The sequence below is a fragment of the Macrobrachium nipponense genome, chromosome 24 (genome assembly GCF_015104395.2).
Source record: "Macrobrachium nipponense isolate FS-2020 chromosome 24, ASM1510439v2, whole genome shotgun sequence".
In the NCBI taxonomy this organism is placed as follows: domain Eukaryota; kingdom Metazoa; phylum Arthropoda; class Malacostraca; order Decapoda; family Palaemonidae; genus Macrobrachium; species Macrobrachium nipponense.
In genome coordinates, this window is record NC_061091.1 from 78,183,086 (window position 1) to 78,208,855 (window position 25,770).

General features: G+C 42.1%; 5 protein-coding genes across 5 annotated transcripts in view; 1 reads left to right on the forward strand and 4 right to left on the reverse strand.

Annotated features, from left to right (window-relative positions):
• LOC135205830 (zinc finger protein 184-like) overlaps positions 1-5,624 on the reverse strand; it is a 35,535-nt gene extending 29,911 nt beyond the window's left edge. Inside the window, 1 exon segment of the mRNA XM_064237080.1 lies at positions 5,493-5,624. Within this exon segment, the coding sequence (XP_064093150.1) occupies positions 5,493-5,555 (63 nt within the window). The 5' untranslated portion in view covers positions 5,556-5,624.
• A 2,603-nt stretch (positions 5,625-8,227) lies between these two features.
• Positions 8,228-9,574, forward strand: LOC135204318 (glycine-rich protein 1-like). The gene is made up of 3 exons (XM_064234501.1): positions 8,228-8,332; positions 8,602-8,639; positions 8,757-9,574. The coding sequence occupies exons 1-3, from the start codon at positions 8,296-8,298 to the stop codon at positions 9,447-9,449; spliced, it is 768 nt and encodes a 255-aa protein (XP_064090571.1). The 5' UTR covers positions 8,228-8,295; the 3' UTR covers positions 9,450-9,574.
• Positions 9,575-11,854: 2,280 nt separating this feature from the next.
• Positions 11,855-13,781, reverse strand: LOC135204327 (glycine, alanine and asparagine-rich protein-like). The gene is made up of 3 exons (XM_064234512.1): positions 13,658-13,781; positions 13,418-13,455; positions 11,855-12,735 (listed from the first exon to the last, which is right to left on the reverse strand). Exons 1-3 carry the CDS (start codon positions 13,692-13,694, stop codon positions 11,986-11,988), a joined length of 825 nt encoding a protein of 274 aa, XP_064090582.1. The 5' UTR covers positions 13,695-13,781; the 3' UTR covers positions 11,855-11,985.
• A 4,555-nt stretch (positions 13,782-18,336) lies between these two features.
• LOC135204332 (glycine-rich protein 1-like) lies at positions 18,337-20,498 on the reverse strand. Its single transcript, XM_064234525.1, has 3 exons — positions 20,421-20,498; positions 20,176-20,213; positions 18,337-19,197 (listed from the first exon to the last, which is right to left on the reverse strand). Exons 1-3 carry the CDS (start codon positions 20,458-20,460, stop codon positions 18,505-18,507), a joined length of 771 nt encoding a protein of 256 aa, XP_064090595.1. The 5' UTR covers positions 20,461-20,498; the 3' UTR covers positions 18,337-18,504.
• Positions 20,499-24,050: 3,552 nt separating this feature from the next.
• Positions 24,051-25,472, reverse strand: LOC135204342 (glycine, alanine and asparagine-rich protein-like). Its single transcript, XM_064234533.1, has 3 exons — positions 25,377-25,472; positions 25,190-25,218; positions 24,051-25,019 (listed from the first exon to the last, which is right to left on the reverse strand). Exons 1-3 carry the CDS (start codon positions 25,417-25,419, stop codon positions 24,291-24,293), a joined length of 801 nt encoding a protein of 266 aa, XP_064090603.1. The 5' UTR covers positions 25,420-25,472; the 3' UTR covers positions 24,051-24,290.
• Between the last annotated feature and the right edge of the window lie 298 nt (positions 25,473-25,770).

A 25,770-nucleotide genomic window follows, 5' to 3' on the forward strand; every position in this document is an offset into this window, starting at 1 on the left:
CAGGGAAAACAAGCTTCTCCAGCGAGGAAAATGGTCCCCAGCAAACTCATCCATTCCCTCACTCAGCCTGCTTCCTTCCATAAATAAGGCTGCGCTTTGCATAAGCAGGAGAGCATTATTATAGTGCTATGCCGCGGTAGATTCGTACAGAATTCCGCACCGAACAAGTATAAGAGATATCTTGTTGAAATTATCTAAGTAAACGGAAGGCGTGTTCATTCAAGATTACTAGAAAGTTTCCTCAACCCGAGGCTATAAAATCCATGATGTATGGCAAGAGACGGCTTATCTCACCCTTTCCCGGGCAGAGAGACGGCTTATTCAGCCATTCCCGCAAGGGAGAGAGACGTAACCAACCGCGCATGTCACCGAGCTAGCCGGTACTGCGTAGATCACAGTAACAAAGCAGCCTTGTTCATCGTCTTCGCACTATCTGCCTGAGTTGCCAGCTACTCCTTTTACGAAGGGATAGGTATGAAATTATCGAGCAAAAGGAAAACTCTCAAGCAGGCATATTTAAACGAAACAAAATTCGCTAAATACAGAAGCTGAGTTGGTGTCGTAACAATACCTGAAGAGTTGTTCTTACTCCGAAAACTCTTGGAAGGTTGAAGGGAGTGACAATTAAATTACATTAGAACAAACAGTTCTTTCGGCTTCTCTCCGCAGAGGTAAATACGATATGCGTATATGACTTGACCCATGGCGTTTAGCAACAAAATGACGCAAAGATAAACTACGTAAGTATTGTAGTAATTTGAACATCGAATTCTCTACTACATCTTTCCTCGACGAGGAAGAGAGAAAGAAGGGAAAACGACTGTCCACGTTCTAACCTTGATTCTTTGCCAAGACTCTTGCCAAGAAAAGGGAGTAATATTCGAATAGAGATCATCAAGAGAGAACTGAGGATCGAAAAGGACCGTTCAATGTTCTTATGATATTGGACATAAGACTTCCTGGATCTAGTCTACAAGTCTTTTCTTACTCCCCGGATGAGCCTCTGAAAATGAATGAGAGCTCTTCCGAAATTTTTGTTTTAATGAGTTTATCCGCTTAACGATAAAAACGTTAAAATCTATGTCAAAGAGAACTACCCCATTTATGAGGGGTCCCCCACTAAAATGACAAAACGTTTAGTATCTTGACAATGGGGAAAACGTCCTTACTTGACAAAACAATTGGCAGTTTGCTAATAGGGGAAAACCCTTTAACATGACCGAAAGTCACCCAGGAATCCGAGTATATAATCTTCCCAGATTCTCAGAGAAATCGATGAAGAGGCAAGAGGGATCGAAGAAAAAAGTTCGGGTATGTCTCTCCGCTAACTCCGAATCCTTCTTTAAAAATTTCTGTAAAGGAATGTCCTGTGGAGAGTCTTGAAAAAACCTCCTCTTGACGAGCGTTTTAGAAAGCGTCAAGCGTCCTAAGAAACGTCCTGAACAGCAAATAAGACTCTGTCTACAAGTCTTTTCTCTCGCAAAGCGTCCTGTCGAGCTTTCCACCGAAGCGTCTGGCGAATTGTCCACAAAAGCGTCCTCATAAGCGCTGAAGCATGCAAGGCCCGCCAAGAGGCGTCCTGGCGAGCGACCTTGCCAACATCTCAATGTTATGACGAACCGCGTTTTTGCGATGACGTTGAATATTTTCAAGGGACGTCCTCATGCGAGTCTCCATGGAGAGCCGCACGCTGCTCCTGAAGTGTGTGAACACTAAAGGAAGACGTACGGCTTTCGTCTTCAAGACGGGCCTTAAAGACCTTCATACCTTCTTACAAAGACAGTGGCCGCCTGTGCGGCAACTTGCGTCTTAGTAATGCAAAAGAACATCTCCAGAAACGCCCTCAGCACAGGAACGCCGAGCGGTCCGAAAGACACCCACCTCGCAAGGTGCTTGCCGAGCGTACTGGAGAATGTCTCTACTTATAGGACGTTGAGCACCTCCAAAAGCTTCCTCACGTCTAAATTGCCCTTCTTATGCCGAACCAGAGACATAAGTTGTTTGACTGTGCAAAGCAGCTTGCCGGACGTCAAACTTATGCTCTTTCGAGTAAAGCGAACGTTACATAACGTATACGGAGCGCCATGAGGAGAGGAGACGAATACTGAGTTGCTCCTCCAAAAAGGTGGAATCAGAATGTCCTTGATTACCATATTCTTTTGGAATGCTAGCGAGGTTGAAACAGCTCTAACTTCATGAGCGTTCACTCGCAGGAGGCTCAAATCACTTTCTGGCAAGATGAATGAGCCTCCTTAATAATGTATAAAATGAGCGTTCACTCGCAGGAGGCTCAAATCACTCTTCTGGCAAGATGAATGAGCCTCCTTAATATGTCCCTTAGGAAAAGAGCCAGTGCATTCTTCGAAAAGGTAAATGTGGTCTCTTCCTGAGCACCACAAATTACCCGAAGGACCTCTTACTTCCTTCGTTTAAGTAAATAAAATTTGAGAGCCCTGACAGGGGGGCACAGGACTCTTTCATCCTCTCGTGACGAGAGCTTCTTAAGGAGGCGCGAGTCCTTCCGAGAGCTCCAACCCCTGTGTGGGGAGGACGCCTCGGAGGACGAGAAAGCAATCCTTCAAGATTCGTGCACGTCTCGATCTTCGGCAGCCTGGGAAGCGACAACAGGACCTGCCGAAAGGAAGCCAGATCAGCATGAAAAACCCGTAACCCTCCTTCGGCTTTTGACATGCCCTCTCCCTGGTTTCCTGGGAGTCCAACGAGATCTAGGCCTAGAGGCGTTTATGGGGCCGATCTGACGTTCCCTCCTGACGAGAGAGAGGACGTGACGCGTCCTCGTTCTCTAAAAGCTTCTTAGAGGGCGCGAGTCCTTCCGAGAGCTCCAACCCTTGCGCGGGGACGGAACCGCCTCGGAGGACTGAGAAGCAATCCTTCAAGATTCGTGCACGTGCACGATCTTTAGCAGCCTGGGAATCGTCAACAGGTCCTGCCGAAGGGACGCCAGATCGGTGGGGAGCCCCCGTACCCTCTTGCGGCTTTCGACATGCCCTCTCCCTGAGTCCTGGGAGTCCGACAGAGGTCCAGGCCTAGAGGCTTATGGGGCCGATCTGACGCCCCCTCCACAACACAAGGGGCCACTACACTTCACAACACTGATTGGAGAGCGAGCACTTTAGTCTAAGATTACTTGATGTAATCCTCTAGCAGACACTTCTTCTAGGCCCGTAAGCCATACCACAGGGTTAGGGGGCAAAATAAAATCTACAGGAGGTTAGAAGGTTCATTATTTCTAACTTCTGTTTACTGTGGAGGAAAACTCCTGATTCTAACACGCTCTAAAATGCGTACATGAATCCTACTTCTTCCGTAATCAGTCACACATTACACTAATTACATTGAACTTATGCCAAAGAAAACATGTAAACGTCATATATACTAAGCGAGTGTCTACCGAAAGTTCCGGTAGCCTCACCTTACCCCATGCAGACAACAAAGTCTGAAACTAGGCTAACTAGCTTCCAGACATCAAATGCAATGAAAAATTTACGATAGCATATGCCTAGCCACAAATCCAAGTCAATAATCGAAAGAATAATTAGGATACTTAAGCGGCTAATGAAGTTTCAAAATCCTAGGCGGAGGTCTGTAAACAGTTGTTTACCGACCGGCGACAGAAAAAATATGAATAGAAAATGGGAATAGTTCCTGATATCCGCCTCCCAGCGGCGGGAATGGGTACTACCACCTGGCCGCCCACTGCGTGTGCCGCGAATTTTGAAATTCTGTCGGACTTCGGAGAATACAGCTATATATATATCTGTCAGGTAAGTTTCATGAACAAATATAAAATTTTACGAATAGTTATTTCTTAAAAACCAAATAGTACCAACATAAAAAATTTTCAAACATACTTTATGCTTTACAAATTCAAACAACTGTTTTATACCTTAGTTAAAAGAGGGTAGCCGCACACCAAATCAATTACATTGGGGTAGGGTTCCTGTATTTTTAAACCAGCACTGCACTTATGAGTAGTTCTACTCAGTCACAATTTTTCCACAATATCCATTAAATTTTAAATGTCTTCAAGGTGTAAAAGAAGGAAAACCTCACTGTTGCACTATTGGACAACTGTTAGGAGAGGGTGGAAAATAAGATAGAAGAGAGAGAATATGAAAGGGGTATGGTAAAAGGAATGAAAAATGTTGCAGATAGGGGGCAAAAGGGAGCTGCAAAGAAAATAAAGTAATGCTTAGAGGTGCACTAACAGCCCTTACCCCCAGGGGGGTAAAAGGTATTAAAAGGTATTCATCTGCTACCAGTGACAAAGTTCATAACAATACTGCTCCATTCTGAAACATTGGGTAAATGACCGAACGGCGACATAGAGGCCACCTCTCTCAGAATGCGGCCACTTCCCAAAAAAGTACTTGAATTATGCCATTACTTTGTAATTTAGGAGAAAACACTTACTTGAGAGAGGAGCGTATAGGTCTGGCCGCACCAGGATCAGTGGCTACTGTGTTGCTGCTCGGTCATTTACCCTATGAGGAAAATTGGACTCCTACACATTTCAAAATACAGCATTCATGTACACAGAATGATTGTCATCGATTTGCCATTGGCACTAGCCTACACTAAGCTAGGCAATTTCAATCCACCTTGACGTGGAATTAACTTGATAAAGTAGCGTAATCTAGGCTAAGAAAATCAGGAACTTTTGAGAACGACAGGAATTGGCTCTAACCTTCCCATCAGATGTGGAAGCCTTAGTCAAAGTTTTGGTATAACTGAAGACTACTACCTACCTAGTACTGCACCACTCTTGTTTGGTATAGTAACTTCAGTTTAAACACTTTATTAAAAGCAGTCCCTACCTATAAAGGATGAATGTAAAAACATGAACAAAAGACTGTCAATAGACCATAAACACAAATAAATGGCAAAAACATGGACAAAAATAGAGGCAATAGGTGGTTAACATTATGGTCACTGACTGCCAGGAACAAGGCCACTGTAGTGGTCTTCAGTTTTATCCCTGTTTCTACCTAGTGCTCAGTATTACTTGGGGGGTGGGGGGTATTTCAGGGCGGGGAGACAAAGCCCCCTCGGATCTAATCTAGGTTAGTTAGATAGTCTGGTCACAGTTGTCTCAAATGGCTCCAAAAAATATAAATATGCTATAGAAAGTTTTTCATAACTAGGTAATGTACGTCAGGTCTGGGTTGCGTGACAGGAGAGAATGCTATGAAAAAGAAAAGAAACAAGGTAACAAAGACCTCAAAACTATAAATTAAACTAACCAATAATTTTAATTTATTCATAAAAGGGGTTCACGCCCCACAAATTAATACACAATAACAAAATAATAAAAAATAATCGTTCAGGACCCAAACTTCTGTCCAGACGAATCCTGTGATTACAACCTAGGGGGAAATGGAGTCGACGGGGCACCCCCGTCTCCCACCAACGTTCGCAGCTTTTATTTCACATTAACGTTAATATTCAAACGTTCTGGTAAAAGTTCTCACCTCCTGTATGAAATCGTGCACGACGGAAAACGTCTCCTGGACGAAATGTTTGACACTTCCCATGATTTAGGATTGTAGGGTCGAATTCCTCCTCCGTCCCGTCCCGTCCTCTCTTGTTTTGGTATGAAAAGCATAAACGGAGCGAGGACAAAACCGAAGGTGGTAATCGGACAAAATTTTTATTATTATTATTATTATTATTATTATTATTATTATTATTATTATTATTATTATTATTATTATTATTATTATTATTATTATTATTATTATTATTATTATTGGTTAAGAACTTACAACATCCTCTAGCAATTGTTAAATTATTTCTTTGCAACAAATAGCAACGTTTTCGATAAATTTCTCTTCATCTTATTGCAATCATGTTTACAGTTTATACTGTCTGACATGAGAGACGGCCAGGGTTATACTTCTTATAATCATTGGTTCACGGTTATAAGAATGTTTGTATAGTTGTCATTTGCCTATACATGAACCGATAAGTACTATACATACACTCTTCCCTTGCTATGAACGAAGAATAAAGACGCTGGGAAATTCGTTTAATGCGAAAATACGACGAATTTGCAGAACAGAAGTTCAAGCAACATGCAATGCATTACTACCATTAAACAATTCCATTTATTATTTAAATAATTCACGTACATTTTTGTTAATTTATTTATCTGTTAATTTATCCGTTTTTCTGATAACTGATCTCTTCTTTCTGTAATTCCCATTGACATCTGTTCTTTCGAATGAACACCATAATATTCTTTAGAAGTTTCTAGAATTTAAAGTCAATGGCCCCTCTGGTGGGCTGGTTTCTTATGAATAGGGTTCATCTTCTGAATAATATAATGATAGTAATAATAGAAAAATCAATGACGTATGCTCCCTGTCTATATGTGAGCTATACATGATGAAGTTTATGGGGAAGGGTCCCGTTGGGAGCGTTGTGCCGTCAGCACACTTCATGCGGTGCACGGTAGGCATGACTTAAAGTTCTTTGCAGCGTTCCTTAGGCCCCTAGCTACAACCCCTTTCGTTCCCTCTACTGTACCTCCTTTCATATTCGTTTTCTTCCACCTTACTTTCCTCAACCCTCTCCTAATAATTGATTCATAGTGCAACTGCGGGAGGTTGTCCTGTTACACCTTTCAAACTTTTCACTGTCATGAGTGACCTCGTGGGTCCCAGTGCTTGGCCTTTGGCCTAAATTCTACATTCAGTTCAATTCAGAGGAAGGAATCAAAGAATGAAGAAGATAGTTTTATCCATATTCCTGACTATTCCTGGTTCTCTTTTGATGTATAATTATCTTTCAATCTATTTTTTCAAGGTTCACGCAGACGCCATGATGACTTTTTAATTCCTTCCTTTCTCTTCCTCATTCACTTTCTACACCCGAAAGCCAATTGAGGTCACAGCTAGATACCTGAATTAAAACCACGTTCGTTTCATCGGAATTCGGCCCTTTATAGTTCCTCAGCTGAGGAATGTTCCCTTTCAGGCCGATTGGCTTTTGAAAGAAACCATTATTTTACCGGCTATTTTGAGGACTTTCTCCGAGTGAGAGACATTCGCTCAGGAATAGAAAAACAAAAAAAAGCTCAAAAGGTTCTGGTGTCTTGTGCAAAAGTAATTAATCAAGCGAAAGACTGTAGTATTGCGTCATCGCTCACTAAGCCTCAGAGCGATGACGCAATACATTCTAAGAAGTCAGAGTGCGATTCTGAAAAGCATAGTACAGACGAACAGACAGACAGACAGACTCCAGACAGTCCGCCCATTCTCAGCATTGAACTAAAACCCTCATATACAGTCAATAGACATATTCTAGCAATGAAATAGAAACCTTACATTGAGTTTAATAGACGTTTTCTTCTATCGTTGTGATTTTGTAATAGACAGAAGGCAGGGTTCGGCTGTAGTTTCATTAGCCACAAATCAATCAATCAATCGGTCGAAGGTTCCAATAAGTTAACTGAATTGGTCTTTTACGGTACAAAGAGAGGTCTGATGCATCATTACCTTCTGATAACAAATTATTGAGATATTCTCTCTCTCTCTCTCTCTCTCTCTCCTGGTGGCCAATTATTAAGATTTCTTACCAATAATCTCTCTCTCTCTCTCTCTCTCTCTCTCTCTCTCTCTCTCTCTCTCTCTCTCTCTCTCTCTCTCTTTTACTTAATTTAGAGAGGATGTGTTAAGGAAGTCCAAAATAACTGGAAATTTAATGCCATTTAATCTGTCATTGAAAAATAATAATAAACAAGTCTGTTAATTGAAGACAATCTTGGTTTTAAAGAGAAAAAAAACTAATAAATAAACGCAGAGACGTTAGTATGGAAGTCTAAACGTAAACAAACTCTTTAAAAATATATGTTTTAATCTATGAATGTATATAGATTCAAAGATATATATATATATATATATATATATATATATATATATATATATATATATATATATATATAATAAATATATATATATATAGAATATATATATATATATATATATATATCTTTATAAAAGTAATTTTGGCTCTTAGTGTCTACCCACTGAACGAAAAATTGGAAAACTAACCATTTTTTCAGATTTTCGAATTTTGCCTCCATGCGCTGTTGAGTCATTCACAGTTCAGCAGAGTATTCAGCAAAGTAGCCATTATCTCTCAAAGTCTGCTCTGACAAAGGAAGGAAACTGGCATCGAGGCCACGTTCCAAGTGGGTGTCGCCTCGGCTATAAAAACCGGTGGGCAGAACGGGCCATCCATCATTCGCTCTTCAGACACCGTCCAGTTAAGATGTCTTCTCGACTGCTCCTGGCCTGCTTGCTCATTGGTAGGGAATCGAAAGTCAATTCTGGCCTTTATCTTTATTTCCCTTTACCTTCTCTTACTCCCTAATGAGTGCTATATTCTTTGGAAGCTTGTATTTCAAGTCAATGGCCCCTTTGGTGGGCTTGCTCCATATGAATAGGGTTCGTCTTTTGAATAATAATGGTAATTTATTACGGCTCCATGACCTTATATTGCATACTCACAAGCACATAAAAACACGTACGGGAAATGTGAGTATTTATATTAATTATTGGTTCTTTACATATATAGGTTCAGCGGTAGCTGGTGAAGAGAAAGAAGCAACACGAGTGAGTATGATAAGTTTACTAGTCACTGATCTTGTCATGATATATCCTTAGACTTTTATGAAGACTTTAAACCATTTTTTCTAAAATGGTCACTGATAATTTTCCTGATATCGTCAGGATAAGAGAGGCTACGCTATCGGACACGGAGGAGGAGGAGGAGGCTACGGCGGAGGCAACGGTGGAGGCTACGGGGGCGGTGGGAGCTACGTGGTTGTAGGGGGAGGCTACAGCGGAGGACACGGCCCCAGCGCTTCTGACGTCGCCAACCAGGCTGCCGCTCAAGCCACGGCTGCTGCGGCAGGCTTAGGAGGCGCTGCTCACGCTGCCGGCGGGAGAGCTGCGGCTGCAGCCGCAGCAGCTGCCTCAGCTGCTGCACAGACAGCCCAGTTTGCAGCTGCCAGCAAGAAAGCTCAGGCTGCCCAGGTAACTCAGGCTGCACAGGGGGCACAAGCCGCTGCCTTCGCCGAAGGCTCTCTGGCCTCCAAAGCTAGCATCGCCTACCAAGCTGCCAAGACAACAGCCTCCATGGCCCAAACACTGGCTGCCAACGTGGCCCAGATTCTGGCCGAGGGTCGTGCTCTGGCCAACCAGGCTGCCAACAGTCACGCTGAGCAGCAGAACTTCCTGAGTGCCCAGCAAACCATGGCGTGGCAGGCGAAGCAGGCAGCCAACGCCCTCAACCAGCAGCAGTACATAGTTCTCAACGACCTGGAAGACGCGGCAGGAGCTGCCGCTCAGGCCCAAGCAGCTGCCACAAAGGCCATCTCCAAGGCCAAGGGAAGCTATGGACATGGGGGATACGGCCATTAAATGGGGGCATCTTAGCTAGGGTATTACATTACCAATGACCCAATACTGTCTCTTCTCTCATAATTTCTCTCCGATATGATGTATAGATGATTATATGCCATATAATTAAGACTTTATTAGTGTAATCACTTGTTTGGATTAATCCGCCCCCCTATGAATGGTTTACTATTGATGGTTTTTGTTGATACAAGAATTGGGATCTCTGCATCTGTCTCTCATGTGCTTGACTGTTAGTAAAGATATATTAAAGTACCACTAAATGGCAAAGCAAACTAACAGAAAACGGATTGCCCATATGTCACTGAAACTGGTCAGTGTGGTATTATAGTGCAATAGATGAATTGCTAAACATGAGCGCTTCTAGCACAGACACTGGAAAAGTAGCCAATGAGGACATCTCCACGGTGTAGTCTGTCATAATCCACTGATTAGAAGAGACAGACTACCACTTGGGCAATCTTCTCTCAAGGGGAAAGTTCCAGGAGGGCTGTTGACATCTGTCCATATGACCAGTATTCCAACAATGGCATGGCAAAAGATTTGAAGCTCATAATATTTGCAGTTTTACCCAGATAGATACAGGGATCCCTTTTGAACAATATCTCACGTTCTGGGAGGATTAGGTGATTTAGCTTAGTGTTGCAAAGAAGAAAGCTTATGGTGGATGTTAACAGCAATCACATCAAATATTTATTATAATTAAATACAGTGCTGACTGTATGAAGTGCTTAATGGAGCTGAAGTAAGGCGTGACTTCCTCAAAACGATGCAGTCTTACCTTTGCTCGAATTCACTTTTGTGTTACCGAATACATCACTTACTGATCTGTTCCAGATCTCTAATAAGGCTAGCAGCAACAGAAAGTCACATTTACTTGGGGCAAAGAGGACCAAAGAGAATAGAATTGCCAGACTGAGAAATTTGCCACTAGTGTAGAATGATTACAACAAAGGTACCAGAGCGCTCCTCTTTGGAGTACCATACAACTCAGGCCAAGGCTCACTGAACGCACCATCATCAACAGCTCTCTGTGGTTGGTTACTCAAATGCTGTAGATTAGATAACGTGCATAGACTATGACATATAACTCTCATAATTTACAATGTACTACTGTTAAAAGGTTACTCATGAGTGGCAGATGCAAGGGGCTAAGTCCAATGCAGTAGCACACTGTTGTAGTGACTAAACATAAACACAGGCCAAGGTTCCCTGAATGCACACACAGGCCAAGGTTCCTTAAACACACACACGAGCCAAGGTTCCCTGAATGCACACACAGGCCAAGGTTCCATGAACGCACACACAAGCCAAGGTTCCCTGAACACACACACAGGCCAAAGTTTCCGGAACGCACCATCTCGGCAACTCCCTGTGGCTGGTTGCTTAAATACAGTAGGTTAAATAATGTATACACAGTCTGTGACATCTAACTCAGCTCCCAAATCCGTCCTCCTCTGAAGCTAGGACCAGGGAGAATCGGGCAAAGGATGCTGATGACTCAACAGGTAGACCTATGGGGGATAATAATGCAAGCAGTCAGTCAGTATCTGTACATTAATCTTGGCATAATGAAGGGAATACTAAGACACCAAATGATGTATCTGGTAATTAGATGACTGAGATGTTTGCAATAAGAGTTTAGAGAGCATGGCTTAATATCTTCATTCTAAAATACCTTTCAGTTTCTCAACCACTGACTTCAGGTGAGGTTGCTACCTCATCCTCTCGTCCATCACTGCAGTTAATTGAAAAGCACATGCATAATTATTTCCACCTCACATGAGAATCGAACTTGGCTCCCTCAGAGGTGAAATGACTGTCTCAACTACAAGAATAGTAATCTCCTTACTGCCCCAAATAGTGAGCATTACAGAGTATGGAAAATAGGCATCGCTCGCTTGGCACTGGTTGACTCTATGTTGGAACAAACATGATCCAGATGTAGTTTAGGTGGTATATTAATAAAGAAAGATAAAATATATATAAGATAAGGAGGTAATACAAGGTTGTTTCACAGATGGCATATATTTCATTCTTCTATTATGCTTCTCTGAAGACCTAAGAAAGAGAGACAGAGAATTCAAGTAAATGCACCTTTTACACGGGATCCAGTGAACTCTGAGCTACTCACTTTTTTTGCTTTCTATTTGGAAACCCTGAAACTCGAAGAAACTCAAAGATCCCTTCGGAAAATGCATCCAAGAAATTTGTAAAAAGGAAAGTAAGGAGTTCCTAGCATGACCAAAATCTTATTTAAACGACTGTGAATTGTAGATTTAACATGTTTAGATAATCATAGTTGTAAGATATTCTTTTTTCTCTGATTTTCTTCAGTTGAATTACCTTAACATCTCAACATTCTGCATCCCTATGGCATTCAAGGGTGGAAGTAAAGAAACTACACCTTCAACATCGCGCTTTATTGTCAAATCGTTCAAAATGTTTTCCATCTGTATAAATAACCTCTCCGGTAATTACATTTATATCAGAACATCATCTTCAGTCTTATAATGAGAGAACTTTATATCCTAGATGGTTAGTGATACCCTCCATAACCCCCACCAAAACCTCCTCCGTAACCCCCAAACCCTCCGCTGTTGGCCCCCTTAGCCTTAGCCAAGGCCTTGGCGGCTGCACCCTGCGCTTGTCCAGCGGCTCCAACAGCTGATTGCAGGTCGCTGATGACCACAGCCTGCTGCTGGTGGAGGGAGTTTGCTGCCTGTTGAGCCGACCATGCCATGGCATTCTGGGACTCCAGGACTGCTTCCTGGGCAGCCAGGCTGCTGGCTGCCTGTCCTGCCAACGCGTTGGTCTCGCCGGAGACTTGCCCCAAGTTGCTCAGGAGACCACGGGCCATGGAGGCTGCCACTCTAGCTGCCTGCTCGGCGATGTTGGCCTTTCCGGCCAGAGAGGCTTCTTGGAACGCAGCTGCCTGGGCTCCCTGGGCAGCCTGCGTGATCTGGGCAGCCTGGGCCTGGCGGTTAGCGGCGGCAGCTATGGCAGTTTGGGACGCAGCAGAGGCGGCAGCCGCAGCCCCTGCAGCAGCACTGGCGGCAGCTCCGTGAGCGACGGTTCCAAGGGCAGCGAGGGCAGACGTGGCTTGTGCAGCCGCTTGGTTGGCTACGTCGGAGGCCGTCGGGCCGTGTCCTCCGCCATAGCTGCCTCCGCCTACTACCAGGTAGCTGCCTCCTCCTCCCCCATAGCCACCACCTCCGCCTCCATAACCTCCTCCTCCTCCTCCTCCTCCTCCTCCACCTCCATAGCCACCATGTACTCCTCTTTTATCCTGTGGAAAGAGTCCTTCATCAGTAAGAATGGCTCAGGTCGTGAGAGACATCTTATTTCAGTTCTTGTTTACATTTCAAGGTGCTACTGGGAAGAAAGTCTTACTTTTCAAGGTGCTACTGGGAAGAAAGTCTTACTTTTCAAGGTGCTACTGGGAAGAAAGTCTTACTTTGCAAGGTGCTACTGGGAAGAAAGTCTTACTTTTCAAGTTGCTACTGGGAAGAAAATCTTACTTTTCAAGGTGCTACTGAGAAGAATGTCTTACTTTTCAAGTTGCTGCTGGGAAGAAAGTCTTACATACTTTTCAAGGTGCTACTTGAAAGAAAGGTTTACATACTTTTCAAGGTGCTACTTGAAAGAAAGTCTTACATATTTTTCAAGGTGCCACTGAGAAGAAAGTCTTACATACTTTTCAAGGTGCTACTGGGAAGAAAGTCTTACATACTTTTCAAGGTGCTACTGAGAAGAAAGTGTTACTTTTCAAGGTACTGCTGGGAGGAAAGCCTTACTTTTCAAGTTACCACTTGGAAGAATATCTTTTGACTTTTTAAGGTGCTACTGGGAAGAAACTATTTTAATTTTTAGGATGCTACCGGGAAGAGTGTCTTACTTTTCAAGGTGCCACTGAGCAGAAAGTCTTTTAATTTTTCAAGGTGCTACTTGGAAGAAAGTCTCTTTCCTACCTTTGCTGTTGTTTCCTGGTCACCAGCTAACGCCACTCCTGCAAAAAGACAGCCTCATGAAAGGAGCAACTTGGTAACGAAAAAATTTATTTTGCCTAATGAAGGACAGAACTATTTTGGGTTATTTGTTGTACTGGCAACTGAATTTCAAATAGCTCAAGTCAATGTCCCTGCTTCTAAGCACTTCAAGAAACTGAGTACCTGAATTGCAAAAAAAAAGGTACCTAGAAAAATATTTACCAACTGCAAGAAAGAGAATGTAAGTAGTTTTCAACATGGCCACCGTGATTCAGCTCGAGAAGAGACGAGTGTGAGATGATTCCTTTAAAGCTCCTCGCTTTATACTGACGATTGAGATCAACTCCCAGGTCTTCTTATAACGGACACATTCGCTTAACTCTTTGGAACGGCACCTCACACCATTGACCGCAATACCCCATTGGTTACAAGAAATGAAGTTGCAGTTCGTTTCTAAGGAGTTGAAAAGAATTGCGGTGAGGTTGCTTTTCTGTAAACACTGACCGGAGACAATGACGCACAATACAGAGGTAGCTTTGAGAATAGAGGCTTTGCCTGATGCTATTTTGTTTTCTGTGTATGTCATTTTCTGTGCAAGCCCCTTCACGAGGACTCGACATGTTACTTTATGTCGTGATTTTAATTCGTTCTTTGATCTGATTCGGAACAGTTGTTGAATGCTTTGAAATGTTCAAAACAGAGTTAAGTTGGAAATGTGAACATTGTTAAGGCAATGACAAATTTCAATATTATCACAAGCACTCTATCACACGTTCATGCAGGTGTTAATCTGCAGGGACACAGAAGTAAGTCGTATTTCAAATCATTGACAGAAAAATCTTATCCAAGTCCCAAACGCCAATGCCACTTCTGAAGTTCAAGCGAAAATGTAATGCATTACCACCATACTATTCCTCTCGTATTTTGATACATTTTTATCTATTTATTAATTTATTTTCTTCTTTTCTAATAAGTGGTATCTCTTCTTTCTGTACGTCCCCTTTCTTCCTCTTACTTCTTCCTTATGAACACCATGTTCTTTGGAAGCTAGAATTTCAAGTCACTGGTCCCTTTGGTGGGCTTGTTCCATAGGAATAGGTTTCATCTACTTAATAATAATAAAGTGTTCAATTTCTTTGAATTTTGTTACATTTATTTAATGTAGCAGCTATCTGAATCACAGAGAATTATATGAAAAAATATCTAACTCAATTCCAAATACAGCCTTAGTGGAATTTGACTCTTTTATTCAGGAAATTAAAGAATATTCAATTGTGTTTCTTTATTTTTCTATTAAATTATTTTCTTGGTGTTTGCAATGTTTTTTTCAATGATCCTAGACAACCTTCACTCCAGCTTCCATTAAAGGATTGGAGCTTATGTGCTTTTACTATAACATTAAGACCTCTTTATCTAGATTGTTAGATCTTGAATTAACACCGTAACGTCACCTGGCCCACAAATTCATCTTCCAGCCCTATAGTTATTCCCTGGTTTTGCTTTTCTTCGTCTAACTCCACGAATGAAGATTCATATTTCATCTACTAATAATACTACTGTCCGTAGCTGTTATCTCCTCAGCCTCATAACATAATTAGTACAGGTTCTTTGTCTTGGAGATTCCAGTATACACCACTGTGACTGACCATGTTCCACCCACACTGGTCTGGAACGTAATGAGTTATTCGCCTGTTTGACCACTCATTCAGTGGAGCGAAGTAGATGAATCAAGTGAGCTCACAAGCAATACCTCTTCATGATCTACCTGATCATGCATTTAGTATTCTTGAATGTTTCTTTGTACAGTACAACACCAGATCAGTATTCTAAGATTTCCCAGTGGGCCGGTAAGCTAAGACTCATTCTTGTTTCCACTAAGCCAATCGTATTGGTAGCAAAATCCTGGTGGGCCAGTAAGCAAGCCTTCCGTTCTTGCTTCCACGAAAAAGTCAGAACCCTTGGTTATAGGAGGTATATGGGACCTCTCGTGCGAGAACTTTAATCTCTATCTAACCCTCGTTTTAACTACTTCTGTTCCCTAGCCATCCTCCTGTCAAGAGAATGGCGTGTGCATCATCCATTGATAGCGTCTGTTTATTTCTGCTACTCGTGCTTCCTCCCATATTGGCTCAAAACCGCCGTGCTTTTGTACTCTATTATTATTATTATTATTATTATTATTATTATTATTATTATTATTATTATTATTACTCAGAAGTTGAATCCAATTCATATGGAACAAGCCCACAAGGGGCCATTGACTTGAAATTCAAGCTTCCAAAGTCTATGGTCTTCCTTTAAAAGAAGTAACAGAAGGTAATAGGAAATACAGAAAGAAGAGATCAGCTATTAGAAAAGTAAAAATGAATTTACAAATTAATAAACAGATAGATAAAAATGTAACTAAGGTTTCAAAATACAAGGTAGTAATGCGTTGCATCTTCGCTTGAGTTTTTGAGGTTCCATTTGCTCACCATCCTCAGAGAGACTGTTCCACAGTCCAACATTGTGAGGAATGAAGGACCTCTGGAACTGAGAAGTTTGACAGCAAGACCAATTTACTGCTGTTCAACAAATCCGGTCACTATTTGTCATACTAAAGGGAAGCTTACGATCCTGGAATCATCTCGCCCAGCATGTAAATTCTGAATTTTTGCGAATTAGGTTCTCAGCAGCGTCTGTTTGTCCCATTGGCTTCTTCATCTCGAGTGATTTGAACGTTTTCCCGCCAAAATGAGTTCTAATAGCATGGCACGAAATAATGATTCTCATGGGAGGGTATCCGAATCGAACCAAAGATCTATTATTACGCCACTGGAGCATATCTCGATGTAAGGGGTTAAAGTGGGTCTGTAGCTTGTTCTCCTGCTTTCAGCTTTCTTGTTTTAGCTGACTTTTCATCTAAATGATATCAGTAATCTTGGTCCTTCTATGATTCCCATCACTAATCCATTATCCTCCCTATTATTTCAGTATTCTTGCATCATTCAAGATTGGCAATAGAGCAGGTCTAACCAAATTCTTCCTCCATAACTTATTAAGTATAGGTCGCAGTTGAACTGGCTTCTATGTATTCCAGTCTTCAGTATTACCACCCAAGTTCCTCCAGTTCTCAACTCATTGCTTTAATTTCTGCCATTGTTATTAAAGTATCGGCCGAGGATTTTTACTGTCAGCAAAAAATAAAAGAAAACTATCAGCTCCTTTTCAGAGAACTCGGCGTTTACATTTTAGTAGTGTCTTTGCTGAGCTTTGTTTGTGGCTGCCCTGAGCTCTTCCTTGAATCTTCACACTGGAGTTGAACTCTATAAATTCTCCTCGAAATGACGAGTTCACACGTCGATCATTGGCCTTTTTCTGTGCCGGGGTTGGGGGGAGGTGGGGCTTCCTCTAAAAATGCTGTCTTTGGCATTAATGATGGGACTTGTCTCCGGGGGTTACCCTAAGGAGTAGTAGGCGGTTTGATGTAAAAAAAAAAAATCCAAAATCTGTACCTTCTACAACATCACTTCAGGAATGTTTTGAAAGAAAGGCCCAGTCACAAACGACAGACCCTTTAGGGCGTGAGGTGCACTGGGCATTACTTTAGTTTCTTAGCGGCGTCCCTACTGCCATTAGCTGCAACCCCTTTCATTCCTTTTACTGTATCTCCTTTCATATTCTCTTCTTTCCTCAATCCTCTCCTAACGATCGCTTCATAGTGCAACTGCAATATGTTCTTCTCCTGTTGCACCCTTAATGCCTTATCGATCTCAATGTACCTTTCAGCGCTGAGTGACCTCGTAGGTCCCAACACTTGGCCTGGATTTTGTATGTAATTCCATTCCACAAACGACTGGTTCCCAATTTGATGAAATCCATCTCCATTCCAGAAGACGTCCGAATAAACATTCCCAGGAATTTCCAACCACGGTCGAAATTATATCATTAACGGAGTCCCCAAAGGTAATGAGGTCTTGTTGGGTCTCTATCTGAAAAAAATGATTGCGTTACAAATACTATTTCATCTCTTAACAACATCAATTGAACGCCCAATGTGACAAAGAATGATTTAATCCTAGAATTATTTCATTTTGACATGATCACCTTAAGAGAACTGATCTTCCACAATCTTGAAAGAAGAGATTCGCTTTCTCTATCAAATAAGTTACTTTAGGTTTAGTTTGCTGCTATCATACACGATTATATATAACAGGAAAAAAGAGGTGAAGGCTTTCCTCGACAAATAGATCACCAGTAATCTTTTGAACAAGGAATCTCTAAGAGGAGAGCATTTTGAGGTCGAGGTAAAGACGATATGACACAAATTAGGTTTCAGAGCAAAGGCCCCCCAAAATAATAGTAAACCTCTGAACTTGCGATACCACAGCTGACACAAATTGAAGCAAAGTAGTTCTTGGAGAAGAGGCATTGAGACTGACAAAAATCAGCTTTAATTCGACTTGATTTCGTAACGAAAGTTATGATGTCAGTGGTTTTCTGTTTAGAAAACTCGTGGCTATGGGTTACGAAGATTTACTACATTCCTATACACATATTTGATTCGATCTTACTTCTCGTTTGGAAGCTGCTATGATTGTTGAAAGACTTGCATTTCATCCAGCTATCTCATATCTGGGATCTATTTTTTATCAGTTAATTGAGGAAAAAAAGTGGTTTTCTAAATGAATTTTTTTAGGTTTATTGATAGTGTACTCTCTCTCTTTACCCTTTCCTGACTGTCAAAAGACAGGATTTTTTGCAGGAAATTTTTTATAATATTAGAATAGTTATTTTTTGGTATTTTCATCAAAAGGAATGTAAATTCATCTCCTAGATCAAGAATGTACAATGAATAAAATCCATCATAACATCCAATATAAGATAAGAACTGGAAGACCAATGCGATAGATACGACATGATTTCACGGTAAAATAGTTTATTAATACAGACATGACAGTCCGGAAGGCAGCAACAGACTTGTAGTAGTAGGTGTGTACTCAACCCATCATACTTTATACAAAAACAATCAGATATATTTCACATTATCGCCTAAAAATTAGTGTCTCCGTCAAAACCAGATCTCTTCTTCAGTGGCCGTACCCCCCGTGTCCATAGCTACCCTTGGCCTTCGAGATGGCCTTCGTGGCAGCTGCTTGGGCCTGAGCGGCAGCTCCTGCCGCGTCTTCCAGGTCGTTGAGAACTATGTACTGCTGCTGGTTGAGGGCGTTGGCTGCCTGCTTCGCCTGCCACGCCATGGTTCGCTGGGCGCTCAGGAAGTTCTCCTGCTCGGCGTGGCTGTTGGCAGCCTGGTTGGCCAGAGCCCGACCTTCTGCCAGGATCTGGGCTACGTTGGCAGCCAGCGTCTGGGCCATGGAGGCCGTCGTTTTGGCAGCCTGGTAGGCGATGCTAGCTTTGGAGGCCAGAGAGCCTTCGGCGAAGGCAGCGGCTTGTGCCCCCTGGGCAGCCTGTGTTACCTGGGCAGCCTGAGCTTTCTTGCTGGCAGCTGCAAACTGGGCGGTCTGGGCAGCAGCTGAGGCAGCTGCTGCGGCTGCAGCCGCAGCTCTCCCGCCGGCAGCATGGGCAGCACCTCCTAATCCTGCCGCAGCAGCTGTTGCTTGAGCAGCAGCTTGGTTGGCGACGTCGGAAGCGCTGGGGCCGTGTCCTCCACTGTAGCCTCCCCCGACGACGACGTAGCTCCCACCGCCGCCGTAGCCTCCACCGTGCCCTCCGCCGTAGCCTCCTCCACCTCCTCCGTGTCCGATAGCGTAGCCTCTCTTGTCCTAAGGAGATTAAATTTTGATTAGTTTACCCTAGAATCTCTGTTTCTCAACACAGAGCTCTACTGACGAAACTACAAAGTTATAACTCATTCCAGTGGCAATTTCCACCCGAAAGAGGTGTTAAATTCGAGGACCTGGTATTATATGGACACAGGACATCTAAATCAATTTTCCAAAGACTCCATAGAATAGATTAACATGCTATAATCAATGTGCGCCATAATTGCCTGGATAGAACATCACTCTGAGTGCCTCAAATGGACCTGGTTCATTTGCAGATGAAATAATGGATTGTTATTGAAGTATGCCTGTATATGAATAGGTTCAAAGTAATACATATATATTTCCAACGTGTATTAAACGTATTCGCCCGCATGTTTATGTATATGTGAACACGTTTCTTGGTCGCTATATGTAAGGGCTAGTATACCTCACTTTCTTAGTTGCACAATGTTCTAGAAGCACAGTTCAAAACATGTTTTAATCAATTCAAATTTAGAAGGCTTCTGTTATATTATTATATTATTATTATTATTATTCAGAAGATGAATCCTATTCATATGGAACAACCCCACCAAATGGGCCACTGACTGGAAATTCAAGCTTCCAAAGAATGAGGATTTAAGTTAGTAATGCATTACTTCTTCCCTCGAACTTCTGCTAAGGTATCATATGGAAACTGTCTTTTTTTTCCTCTCCGTATTCGCTGGTAAATATATACAAAGTCATATTCATTTCTAAGACCAAACGAGGCAAGTCTGTACAGAGCCAAACCGTTTGTCGTAATAATAAAATCTTGGGTGACAAATACGTAGGTTTTATCTGTCACTTTTCACTATTCTTATATTTTTCTCTCTCCTACCTTCTTTCAATTTGAAAAGGCGTCTTTGCCCGCTTTTGTACGTATGTTTGTATGTGCCTTATACATGTTCAGTCATACAAACTTGAATCCTCAATACCAGGATGACAAATACTCACCCTATCAGCTGATTCCTTCTTGTCTTCGCACAGCGCACCTGGAGATAGAAAAATACAGATCTAAATTATCAAACAGAAAGAGAAATCTATTTCAGTTTCACTTTCCACAGCTTGTAATCGACCCATTGGACTTCTGTGGCCACTCAAACCTTATCGAAAGTACGGTAAGATTTCTTTAGGATTCATAGCTAATCAAACATCTTTATCAGAGAAACAAAAAGAATTATTTTGGGATTATCACTTACCGATCACGAGGAGGGACACTACGAACGCCTTGAGCACCATCGTGTAGATGTTTGAGGGACGGCAGACCAAGAGCTTCTGTCAGGAAAAGCCATTTCACCTCCTTTATATAGATCTCTCTCTCTCTCTCTCTCTCTCTCTCTCTCTCTCTCTCTCTCTCTCTGTTATCAGCGTTTGGCCTCGTTTCAGAGTTGATGGCTGTTGTGGACGGCCACCCATGAACAATTTTCCTTTCTACGGTCTAGACTAGAGATCATTTTTCTTCCCATAGGAGAACAAAGCATAGTTAGATATTTATATAATTCAGCAAAATTATAAAGAAAGGTTTATTTAAGTATTGGATATGCCTACATAAATCAGACTGTGTAATGTTTATTGTATGAAAGAGACTATATTATTGGTGCTTTGTAATATGCCAGCAGCTATGAATCTTACTGTAACTGACATTACGTGAATTAGTTTATAATATTCCAAATTCATTTAATGTCCTCTAAACATTATTGTCCATGAATTTCATTAAATAACATGACTGATTAATTTACCTCCACATCAGCCAACTTCTAGTATAGTTTTCCAGACGTCTATCTACAATTTTACCAGTATTATTTCTGTCGTGAGTTTTCTCGTGGCATGCAACTCTCTCTCTCTCTCTCTCTCTCTCTCTCTCTCTCTCTCTCTCTCTCTCTCAAGACGGTTTCCTAACAGTCACTTGGTCCAAACACTTCATCTTTGTCTAAACTCAAGTTGCTCTTCTAACTTATTTCTCTACTGAAACCAGCCTCGACATTTCGTTCAGTTCCCCAGTGTTTTTCTCAAACAGTGTTCTACAATCTCGCCTTTTACTAGATGAACTATAGTTGTCCAACTAAGTTGTATTATCATCAACATAACACTGTTTCTTACTAGGAAATTGCTCACTAACAGTTTATCATCATACAGCAAGTATTTTGTTCTCAAGTCTTTGACTGGCTTTTCTTACCACCAAGAGAGTCCTAAATTTACATTCATATGGCTTCAGTTTGAGCATTATTCTGCTCTGCCTCAATTCCGTCAGCTAAATTCAAGAGTATTTTGTATATATGACTCACTTCATCTACTGTGTACTACATTCTCTTCTGGAGGTATCAGTATTTTCTTACCTTTTCTAAGATTTATTTGCTGCTATTATTATTTCTAACATTCTCCTATTTTCAAATCAATTTTTGTTTTGCCTCTCTCTCTCTCTCTCTCTCTCTCTCTCTCTCTCTCTCTCTCTCTCTCTCTCTCTCTCTCTCTCAATATTCCTCTGCATAAGTGATCACCATTTTTCTTTATTAAACCCCCCATCATCATATCCCTAATAATCTGATAATAAATACTGAATGGTTATTAAATGGGACTCTCTCTCTCTCTCTCTCTCTCTCTCTCTCTCTCTCTCTCTCTCTCTCTCTCTCTCATTCGAAGGACCCTTTGGAAACCCGATAGAGGACATTCCATCGTCATAAGGAACCATCCTGTCGTATCTATACTCCTACCTCTATCCCTTCAAGCTCATTCACCTTCATAACTATCACAGTTATATTCTGGTCCCTTTCTCCCTCCAGTGCAACTGCTTACCATTTTCAGTTTCACTTCGATTAAGTAATGAGCGAATGTACCTCTATCTCGTTATTTTCTCTCTTAAGTAATCCTCTGCATAAAGGGTCACCAACTTCCTTCTTAAGTACCCTGTTTATTTTCTTATTAAACCTTCCACCATATCCCCAGTAATCAAATTATAAATACTGAATAGTTATCAACTTCCCATCATAATATCCAAGAATTCACTCTTCAGTTTCTTCTTTTCATTCATTTTGGTTAAAGTTACACTTTTAACTCTCGTCGTTTGAAAGCAACTGCGAAATATTCTTTGCGAATTATAATCCTAGTCCATGTATTGGTATCTTCTTCTTCAGTGGGTTCTTAACCGTTTATTAACAAGTCCTTTGTTCCAGTGACTCTCAGACTCTCCTCTGGTTCAGGAAAAGTATCCTCCTGCCACCCTAGCCACACTTTTCCCCAATAAAGTGTTCAGGTGTCACTGGCCGTAAGCTCTAAAGAGGCAGCAGTCAGTCGATTATGGACTTGCTTGGTTATTTCATGTCGTTTTTGAATACAGTATTATAATCCATATCTGTCAATTATACGACCCTTCCTTATCGTCTCAGTTTCTCATGTATGTCAGTCTGTCTGTTAAGTAAAGGACGTTGAGTCGAAAGATCTTCTAGCTACTCCAGTGTTTCACTTTTCCTTCGTGGCTTATACCTTTAGTTATGCATTTATCACGTTCCAAACTTTCGTGATTCAGTTATACATGATATAATGTATAAATAAATCACTGCAATTAAACATGTCTTCATAGATATATATATATATATATATATATATATATATATATATATAGTATATATATATATATATCTATATATATATATATATATCTTCGTATACAACACGTCATGTGTCCCAGACATTTTTATTTTTGTTCGCAACAGTAACAAAAAATAAATGTCTGTGACACATGACGTTTTGTATACGAAAGTAAGATATATCTATATATTTATTTATAATGATACCTCGAGAAGGGGATGTAGTCCCCAGTAGATGCAGTGAGTCTCACACAAATACTCTTGAATTTAGCTGACGGAAGAGAGGCAGAACAGAATGATGTTCAAATTGAACCTGTACTACTCTAAGATTCGTCAGCGTCTAACCCAAGAACAGCCTCTGTCGCCACCATCCCTTATAAAGGTGCCTTGATCCGAACTCCATAAGGGTTACGTAACGACTGTAAGATCGGTACTTGGGGTCCCGACTTGACCCTCTGTAACCAACTTTAATTTCTTTCATAGATTCCCCAGTCTCCTCCTAGGCTGGTATAGTCCACCTGTCCTTAGCAAGTCTTGTAGGTGGGGTTGCTAGCCCGTGTGCTTGTTTTGCTCTCAGCTGATGGGCGACATGATAGGATCAAGGCACGGACCTATGAAATGAGTATGGTCATATACCAACACACAATCTATGATTAAAGTATGATGTAGATAGTAATAATCTAACCTTCTGTGATCAGTTGGATAAGAAATTAACATTCAAGTTCATATGAATGAGGCAAATTATAAAAAGAAGGGCAGAAGGGAAAATAAAATGGAGAATTTGCCTTAGAAGGTATATTATAACTGTTCCAGGTTAAACAGTGATTTATCAAGTCTACATCAACATTTTGGAAGAGACTTAACAAGTCCGAGGATATATACGAGTTTATCATCAAGATATTTGTGCAAGAACAAGTTGCTGTCCTAAGGAGAAAAAGAGGAAAGAATTGAGGCAAGAGTCTCCCTTGAATGCCCTATGAAAGCCCTATGAACAAGGGGATCATTTGACCCGAAGGGCCAGATGCATAATCACCATATTGTTCACCAAGTTTTATGACCTTTTTCTTGCATTATATTTACCTGTGTTCTGATTTTCTCATGTGACACCACAGAATTAGTGCAGGGTGATGGATCTTAGAACTTAAAACCGTGATTGCAAGAGAATCCACACATTAGTTGTTCGGTTTGGAAATCCAGGACCTTTTGGCCAAAGTTAGTGAGAGGCGTATTAAATGACACCAAGACTTTACACTTACAATTACTTTATTCATATAGAAGAGAGAAAAAGACGTTCACAATAGCATCCCTAAGAGAGAATCGTATGTACAAGACTCGCAGTAAAGTGGCTACAATAAGAACTTCGACGTCTAGGAATATTATAGTCTGCCTTCGCCGTTGGTAACTTTACTCCTGAAGGCACAAGGGAAGAAGTGGTTCTCATCCGGCTCTTCTGCGTCCAGCTTGGGTGTAGATAACAGTCTGTCTTTAGTGGTACCCACCGTAACCACCTCCAAACCCACCTCCGTAGCCCCCAAACCCTCCGCTGTTGGCCCCCTTAGCTTTGGCCAAGGCCTTAGCGGCTGCGCCCTGCGCTTGTCCAGCGGCTCCGACGGCCGACTGCAGGTCGCTGATGACCACAGCCTGCTGCTGATGAAGGGAATTGGCTGCCTGCTGAGCCGACCATGCCATGGCATTCTGGGACTCCAGGACTGCTTCTTGGGCAGCCAGGCTGCTGGCTGCCTGTCCTGCCAACGCGTTGGTCTCGCCGGAGACTTGCCCCAAGTTGCTCAGGAGACCCCGGGCCATAGAGGCTGCCACTCTGGCTGCCTGCTCGGCGATGTTGGCCTTTCCGGCCAGAGAGGCTTCTTGGAACGCAGCTGCCTGGGCTCCCTGGGCAGCCTGCGTGATCTGGGCAGCCTGGGCCTGGCGGTTAGCGGCGGCAGCTATGGCAGTCTGGGATGCGGCAGAGGCGGCAGCCGCAGCGCCTGCGGCAGCGCTGGCGGCAGCTCCGTGAGCGACGGTTCCGAGGGCAGCGAGGGCGGACGTGGCTTGTGCAGCCGCTTGGTTGGCTACGTCGGAGGCCGTCGGGCCGTGTCCTCCGCCATAGCCGCCTCCGCCTACTACCAGGTAGCTGCCACCTCCTCCCCCATAGCCACCACCTCCACCTCCACCGCCACCACCACCGTATCCACCATGCCCGTAGCCTCTCTTCTCCTGGGAAAGAAAAAAGGGTACGTCAGATGGGCCTACATTGTCAATGGCGATGCAAAGTGCATCAGTTAAGATCACTTCATTTCACTGCCTTCAAAACTTATCTAAAATTAAAACTATTTACTGTCCTCAAAACTTATTTAAAACTATTTCAGAACACCTCAGATACATACCCTTGGCGTTTCGTCACCGGCTGCTAGGCCTGGAACCCAGAAAGGAACGAAAATGAAAAGATTATGAGCGATATAAAATCAACTTGACATAAAAACAATTCATGAATTAGTAATGAAATTTATTTCGAAGTGTGAGCAGATCTGCAAAATATATTGAACGACAAGTCAAATTCCGGGTATTCTTTACCAAGGCACAGAGCCACAACAGCGAACGTCTTGAGGGAGAACATCTCCAGGAGGTGTGAGATGTGGTCGTATCGAAAGCACAGAAGGAATGATGATGGCTGCAACGCGAGAGCGCCCTTTTATACCTCGAATTCAGTTGCCACTCGTCATTTTTGTCATTCGCTGTCACTAGCATGTTTTTCTCCTTCATTTTCATTCACCATTCACTCGGTCACTTCCTTTCTCCAGAAAGAATTTAAGGTATATATGAGTAGATAGGAAAATGTCATCAAAATAATGAATAAATCGTATACGGGGCTACAGGAAGCATTCAATTTGCAGCCTACATTATAACTATCAATTTGAAAACCCAATTATTTTTCTCAGCACAAATATTCACTGAATGAAAACACTGA